Source organism: Capsicum annuum, chromosome 11 (genome assembly GCF_002878395.1).
Source record: "Capsicum annuum cultivar UCD-10X-F1 chromosome 11, UCD10Xv1.1, whole genome shotgun sequence".
Taxonomy (NCBI): Eukaryota; Viridiplantae; Streptophyta; class Magnoliopsida; order Solanales; family Solanaceae; genus Capsicum; species Capsicum annuum.
The window spans coordinates 47,418,020-47,426,904 of record NC_061121.1 but is presented as its reverse complement, the minus strand read 5'-3'; the positions used below and the strand labels follow the sequence as shown (position 1 = coordinate 47,426,904).

General features: G+C 28.5%; 1 protein-coding gene across 1 annotated transcript; it reads left to right on the top strand.

Annotated features, from left to right (window-relative positions):
- Positions 1-4,892: 4,892 nt before the first annotated feature.
- LOC107846546 (zinc finger MYM-type protein 1-like) lies at positions 4,893-6,361 on the top strand. The gene is made up of 2 exons (XM_016690905.2): positions 4,893-5,336; positions 5,402-6,361. The coding sequence occupies exons 1-2, from the start codon at positions 4,893-4,895 to the stop codon at positions 6,359-6,361; spliced, it is 1,404 nt and encodes a 467-aa protein (XP_016546391.2).
- Positions 6,362-8,885: the final 2,524 nt, after the last annotated feature.

The window sequence follows — 8,885 nt, the reverse complement described above, 5'->3', positions numbered from 1 at the left end:
AATATATTATGTTAGATTGTAATGGTGTCAAATATCTTTATCATGTATTATATTTGCCTATAATGGTGTATTATATTTATAAGGTATTACGACATAGTTTCAAAAATAATTACTAAAGTCAATTACTTAACAGCTGAACACGTATACAATGTTGCAAAGCAAAAAATAACAACATACTCCAGAAATGCACAATAATGTGCAGTAATTGCAACTTGGTATGCAGGAATCAAAATGTTACATCTCAGATGTAGAATTCTTAGTGAATGTCTAAGATTGACATATACTAATCCAACTTATGAACGTTCTTGGTAACTCAGATTGAAGAAACTGACTTATGAAGTATACTAATCCAATTTCATACAAATTTTAATCTCGAAAAGAAATCTTGTTGTTAACAAAATCATCATAATAAACAGACCTCATTACTTAATCCATACCAGGGTAATATCTATCCATTAATTTATTTTTTTCCTTTAGGATCGAACAGAAAATCATATTTCTTAAAACATTTCAACCCACTAACCACATAAATGTCTCTCTTTTCAAAATGCAGTTCTTTATCATTGATATTGAAGATGAATAAATCATCCCTATCGTTATCGGTTTCTGTAAGTAATAGACTACGAAGAAGCTGTGATTGAATTTTCAAAAAATGCATTTTCAAAAAATGACAAAATAGAGATTTCTGAAATATTTTGAAATTCTCTTCGGTTCATCTCTGTTTGAGATCATCAAACGCATTAACTTTTATGTATGAAGACCAGTGAGTATACTGCTTTTTGTCCTGAAAAAAAAAGACATAAACAATTCACAATACTTTTACCATCAAATAAAGACATACACTATTTTTTGATTGCATCTCTATTTTTTGCATACTTAAAATAAATAATTCACAAAATTTTTGCCATGAATCTAAAAAAACACAATGCACAAACTTGTTTCATAGTTAGAATTTATATTTCAACTCTCAACCATTAACAAAAACAAAATTGATATTTCAACTTTCAACCATTAACAACAACAAAAGTGAAATTTTCAACTTTCAATAACTAACAACTACAAAAGGGATATTTCAACATAATCCAGACAGTAACAAGATCAAGAGTTATATTTCAACTTTAAACCACAAAGACAGAAAAATCAATAAAGGCTAATTTACATGCATGTCATTACAAAAATAAAATTAATTTCATATCAATTTAATACCAATTTAATACATATATGAAAAAAATCACAATCAGATTACGCTAATCTTGCACACATTTCTTGATTTCTTTTTGTCAGACCTCTTACCATTCACTTTGCCAACACTCACATTGGCCTTAGACCTTGTCACTCTAGAATTTTCATAATTTTTGTTTTTTGATTTCTTTGTTTTGGATACAGGAATCTCATCTTCAAAATTTGAATCGAAATCATGTTGACCAACAAGCTTTTTCCTCTTATCAACCTTTTTAAAAGCTGAAACAACAACCTTTTTTGATACTATATAACTTTGCAAGTTAAATTGTTGTTGCTTGAAGGATGGTGAAATCTTTGAAAAAATAATTTTCACCGGTAAAATTTTACTTTTATTGTGAGAAATAGAATCAGCTTCAACTACTTTATTCTTGTTCTTTAATTTTGAAGAAGGGGCAAAGCACCCCAAATCAAACAAGGATCTTGAATAAATGATTATTTTGTTGTATAATTTTAGGGCTTTTCCTACTAGGAGTAGAATCAAACTTGATTTTTTTGGACATTGTCTCAAGAAAATGCAAAAAAGTGTAAGCTATTAAACCAAGCTCAAGGGTGAATGAATGTTGGGAAACCAATCGTCATATTCGAAAGAAGGAAAAATAAGTTGAAAATAGTGAATAATAATGAGATGAAGATTTTTATTGATATTGATAAAAATTTAAAGATCTTGCGTATGTTTTGGATATACAGCATCCGTTACAAAAAGCGTGATGCTCTATAGAAAAAGGTAAAAAAAGGGAAAAAAGATAAAGAGATAAGATTTTTATTGGTAATTAAAGACAGTTTAATATGAAAAAGTTAATATGAAAAAGTGTATAATCAAGTTAACTATTCAATTTAATAAAAGGAAAAAGGGTCAAAAATACCCCCTACTTCGAAAAATTGACCAACTTTACTCTCAGTCATACTTTGGGGTCATATTTATCCCCACCATTAAGAAAGTTATCAAAAATACCCCTTATTTTAATATTTTTTTCATCATGGCAAAATTATAGCCACGTGGCATGACATTTGAAGTGAGGTGGATGCCACGTGTCATGCCACCCAGCATCATACCTTTTTAAAATTATAATTTTTTTCATTTTAGTTTTGTTAATTATTTAAGTTTTAAAAATAATTAAGTTTTTTAAAAAGAATTCCTTTAAGTTTATAAATTTTGGATGCCACGTTGAATTCAGTTAATCCGCTTTTCAAACAGACAAGAATTATTTTATTTGTGCTTGTCATTACTGAAATTACCCATGAAAAAAAAATATATTGAAAAAAATTAATTTTTTCCAAAAAATTAATAAACTTAAAGGAAAAAAATATTAATTTTTTCACGTGAAATTTTACATTTCAATTTTGTTAATTATTTAAGTCATGAATTCTTTTCATGCATTCATAAACTTACATAGTTTTGTTAAAGTTTTTTGTTAACTGTTAACAAAATAATTAAGCCATGGATTCTTTTCATGCCAAAAATTAATATTTTCTAGAAAAATAATAAACTTAACTAATTAACAAAACCTAAAGGAAAAAAAATTAAAAATTAAGAAAAAAGTACATGTTGGCACGTGGCTATGATTTTAATTTTAAAAAAGTACGATGTTGGCACATGCCACCCCAACATCCACCCCACTTCAAATGTCATGCCACGTGGTTATGATTTTTTCATGATGTAAAAATATTAAAATGAGGGATATTTTTGATAACTTTTTTAATGGCGGGGGTAAATATGACCACAAAGTATGACTGAGGGTAAAGTTGATCAATTTTTCAAAGTAAGAGGGTATTTTTGATCCTTTTTTCTTAATAAAAAGTATGAAATCAGTTCTTAACTTTACAAAATATATTTACCATATATAACTCCTTAAATTGTGAACAAATTTTGATATTTAATTATTAAAAAAATATTGATACCTTAACTTGTCATAATTATCCAAGATCTTTAATTAAGAGTGATAAATGTTAAATGCTAAGTATAAGGAAATAATATAAATAATAAATATAAAAAAAATTAATTTTTAAAAATTTAATTAAAATATGTTTTTCTCAAAACTTGTTATGACTTGTAATTATTTCTTAAATCTAGTAATTAATGAAAAGTTATGCTATAACTTGTAATTAACAATCTAAAAAGTATATTTGGGATAATTTTCACTTTGTATATTTGAGTCGTTACTAGGGGCGGATCTACAGTAGAAGTTGTGGTCCACAACTGCAACCGTAAGACATATAATTAAATGAGAAATATTACTAAAAGGTATACATATATAGAGTTGGGAATCCACAACCAAAATTGATGGATAGCTTAGCGGTAGGAGGAAACCCATAAGTATGTCTGTCCGGCACTCCAACACGAGTTTGAATCCCCGTGGACGCTTTTTCTACTTAATTCCTTTTCCAGCTTTTCAGTTTTGCTTTTAAATTTCTTTTTTTTTTTAAAAAAAAAAAAGATGGCACAAGGCCCTTCACCCTTTATTATTAATGTTAACAAAATGGACGGCCCAATAAGAAAGACCAACTGACCAAGTCCAATAACAACAAAAATCAAGACAAAATAAAATTAAAATCAAATAGTTAAACTAAGGCTAAACAATTAAGAAAAAAAAAAGAAATAGAAAGAGCAGCTGTAGCTTAGCTTCTGGAATCTGGAAGAAATGAACATTGAAAGACTCTCGTCTCTCTTAAGCTCTTAATTTTAAAAGGCTAACTATTTTTTAAACAAGGTACACTTTTCAGTCTTGCTTTAAATAGGTAAGCTTTTTCTTTTTTACTCTCTTAAGCTCCTAATTTCAGCCTTACTTTCATTGTAGCTTATTATTTGTTAGTTGTTAATTTTTGTAAATTTAAATAGGTTGAAATTGTGAAGTTAGTTCAAGATGATTAAGAAATTTTTCAAGCCTAAAATCACTCCAGATTCTCTTTCAGTAAGTTCTCATTCACATACTGAAATTTCTGACAATGTCAATCCTTCTCAACCATCAGATAAAGATAAAATATTGAATTTGGGTCTTCTTGAATTCGATCCTGCTAAAAAAAAATAAATTTTGGAATATACTCCTAATCAGCATGATAGAGTAAGGAGATATTACATTCAAAAAGGGCCCTGCAGACCTGGTGAGCATTTTATTTTTTCAATAACAGATTTTGGTGGAAAATTGCGTCATTTTAATCCTGATTGGTTTGATACTTCATATTCGGGATGGATAGAATATAGTATTGAAAAAGATGCAACTTTTTGCTTATGTTGTTACTTGTTTAAAAATGAGATTGGAGGATATGAAAAAAGAGTCGATGATTCTTTTACAATAGATGGCTTCAGAAGTTGGAATAAAGGGATAAAATGACTTAATAAGCATGTGGGTGAAGTAAATAGTGTTCACAATCGGTGTTTCAAGATGATGCTTGATTTAGATAATCAAGCACAATCTATATTAGCTTCTTTTGACAAGCAATCTGCGAAAATAAAAAATGAATATCGAGTTCGTTTGAATGCTTCCATTGATGTTGTAAGATATCTTTTGAAAAAAGAATTGCCTTTTCGAGGTCATGATGAGAGTGAAATTTCTACAAGAAGAGGAAACTTTTTAGATCTCTTAAAGTGATACGTGGATAGGAAGGAAGATGTGAAAAAAGTTGTGTTAGAAAATGCTCCACAAAATGATATCATGATTTGTCCAAATGTTCAAAAAGACATTGTGAATTCTTGTGCTAAAGAAACGTTGAAAGCAATTGTTGAAGACTTAAATGGAGATTACTTTGGAATATTAGTTGACGAGTTTAAATATGTCTCTCATAAAGAACAAATGATCCTTGTTCTACGATATGTCAACAAAGAGGGTAAGCTTATTGAGCAATTTCTTGGTGTTGTTCATGTTAAAGATACATCTGCACGGTCACTGAAAGATGTTGTATGTTCTTTGCTTTTAGAGCATAATTTGAGCTCTTCTCATATTCGGGGACAAGGTTATGATGGAGCTAGTAATATGCAGGGAGAATTCAATGATCTTAAAACTTTGATTATGAAAGATACTCCTTCAGTATATAGTGTACATTGTTTTGCTCATCAGTTACAGTTGACTCTTGTAGCTGTTGCAAAGAAGCATCATGAGGTAGATCAATTTTTTGATGTTCTTTCTAATGTTTTGAATGTTATTGGAGGATCTTTTAAGCACAGGAGATGCTTAGAGATGATCAAACAGAAAAATTAGAAGAGTTATTGATACTCGGTGAAGTTCATACAGGAACCGGATTGAATCAAGAACTTGGACTTCAAAGGGCAGGAGATACTCGTTGGAGTTCTTATTTTAAAACAGTGCATAACTTTATTAAATTATTCTCCTCAATTATTCATGCACTAGAAGTTCTTGCTAAGGAGGGTTCAAATTACCAAGAGAAATCATTGGCAAAGAGTTTAGTAGATGACATAAGATCTTATGAGTTTGTGTATACGCTGCATTTGATGTTAAAAGTGTTGGTAATTACACATGATTTGAATATGACTTTGCAAAGAAAAGAGCAAGATATCGTTACTGCTATGAACCTTGTTGGTCTCACAAAGAGACAGTTGCAATCTATGAGAGATTCTAAATGGGATTCTTTGGTAAAAGATGTTTCTTTATTTTGTGTCAAACATGATATTGTGATTCCTAAAATGAATAAGAATTATGCTCTTGAAAAGTCAAAGCGTAAGATTTCAAGTATCACATATTCTCATTATTTGTGTGTTGAAATTTTTAATGCTGTAATTGATTTGCAACTTGGTGAGCTTAACAGTCTTATTGATGAAGTGAATACTGATCTACTTTTTGGTATGACTAGTTTGAGTCCAGATAACTCTTTCGTAAATTATGATAAAAACAAGATTATAAAACTTGCTACTTATTATCCGAATGAGTTTAGTGCTTCCATGCTTGAGGATCTTAGTTTTGAGCTTAACAATTATATTGACTATGTGCGACAAAGGAATAATAATTTCTTTAAGTTGAAAAGACTTGGGGATCTTTCAGAGACATTGGTGAAAACAAATTTGCACAAGACTTGGAGACTTGTTTATTTGCTTATGAAGTTTGAGTTTGATATTACCTGTGGCGACTGGAACGGTGGAAAGAGCTTTCTCTTCGATGAAATATATTAAGAATGACCTGCGTAGCAGAATTAGTGATGATTTTTTGAATGATTGTTTAGTTTGTTATATAGAAGATGGGGTGTTTGAAACTTTACATAATGAAGCAATCATTGATCGTTTTCAAAACATGACAAGTCGTCGAGTACGATTATAATGATAATGTTTTTAAATATGTCGTGTTTAATCGTTTGTTGCTTTAAGACTATGCATTAAAAATATTTGATTACTCATTTTTTTACAAATTATTTTTGCATATTAATTTATTTTATTGGGAACCCACAAGTTTAAAATTCTAGATCCACCTCTAATCGTTATATATGTGGTTGATGAGAAAATACTGGAATGAACGAAATCTTTAAAAACACATACTCCCTCCGTTTAAAAAAATGACCTAGTTTGATTTTGCACGAAATTTAAGGAAATAAAGAAGACTTTTAAATTTTGTGGTCTTAAATTAAAAATATATCAAATGTATCAAAATATCCTTCAATCTTGTGGTCTTAAATATGCCATGTGAAAAATTATAATTGAAAAATTATTAAAAAGAGAAAGAAATCATTCTTTTTAAAATGAACTAAAATAGAAAGTAAATTATTCATTTTTAAACAGAGTAGTTACTAAAGAAGCTTGTCCTGATCGATCACGAATGCACTTCCAATGATGTATCTGAAATTTGCATTTTCGCTTGTAATCTTGATTAGACAGATACTGATAATCAGATGTGATTGAATATCGCGCTAGATGTCAGTCCTATTAAGTTGAATTCAATTAGACTTCGACTTTCACTTCTCATTTTTTATATTTTCTCCGTTTCATAATAAATGAATTGTTAAATTTTGATATATATATATTAAGAAAAAAATATTAAAGATATAAATTTAATATAACTTTCTATTTTTACCCTAAAAAAAGAAAAAGTTGACCTTATAATACTTTTTCAAAAGTTAATTGATTGTTAAATCATAAGGACAAATTTGAAAAAAAATTTTAATAATTCACTTATTTTGAAAAACCAATAAATACCCCAACAATTCACTTGAAATAAATGAAGGGAGTGCATCCAAAGATCAAATCCCTATTTTGATCCATACAATTTGTTTGGTCATTGAAATTTAACTATGAAAAAAACATTGTCCATAATTACTTTATGATCTTTATTTTATATTAAGTACTTGAATGTGTCCTTTTCAACCTTTTCTCTTCCTTTTCTTCCAAGTATACTGATTCTTTGACTTATAGTATGAAGAGAAAGTGCATTAAACTATTCATGTTATGCTTACTAAGAACTTTGCTACCAAGAAATAGGTCAAAGAATAAAAAAGGAAATAGGTCAAAGAACCAAAATTCTAGGTCCTAGGTTTTAGAATCCAATAAAGTTAAAAGGTAAAGTTTTATAAGACACTAATCACTTGTTACAAGTAACAAAATGAACATTTTCATCAAATTGAAGGTGAAAAATCTGTAAAGATTTGTACTTGAAAATTTGCTGTCTACTTGTCTTCTCTAAATATGTTTGAATATTCAACTCAAAACTAAATATTAGTAATGAATAAAATATAATGAGAATTTTATTAAACGTATGTGGTGTTCATGTGATTATCTACTCATTACAAATTAGTTGGTCAATTTGACAGGACATTGTAAACTTTCATTCACATGACATAGGACTTTATACATGATTTGACAAATTCTGGGATGATATATAAAGTGAACAACAAGATACAAGTGTGATAAAATTAATAAGTTATAGGTTATAACAACCATATTTTTTAATAATTCTCTCTTACGTGGCATAAACAATTACGAAATAATTATATGGCGACGACATGCCATTTTCTAGCAGTGAAAATATGACATTTCGGTGATTTGTTTTTTTCCAGACAAGTAACACATGATGATTTTTATTGTATCAACTAATTTTGTGATTTTATTTCATAAGGAAATTCGGTGTGTTAAAGATTTTTGTTATAGGCGAGGTTCGGAGAAATATTGGACCATAAGAGTCTATTGTAATTTTAATATTATAAATACTTAATTTATTGATTTTACTAACACAAAAATTAGTTTATACTCCTTTTGTCTAAATTTTATGTGTTTTTTTTTTGTATTTTTCAAGATTCAAATTATATTTATATTTTGATCTTTTCATCACGTTGACATGAGAAAATTGTAACTTACAATGTTTTTCATATAACTTTTCAATATTTAAAATATTAATTTAATTTAATTTAATTTAATTAAACTTCGAAATTTAGTTAAATTGACTGAGAGACTACATAAAATTGAGATGGAAGAAGTATAGTTACCATCAACTAAATTAAGTGGCAGATGGTTAGGTCCATTTTTAACAATGAAAAAACACACTAGTGGTCAATGTGTAGCAAAAAGAGGGGGTAATGAAAACACAATTATTGTGCAGCTTCAATCCATATTGTCATGTAAAACTCATGAGCTGAACTAAACTACAAATCAGAGATAGCTGACAATTTACTAGATTTTATCTTTTTCTCTACAAATATTTTTGGACACATCA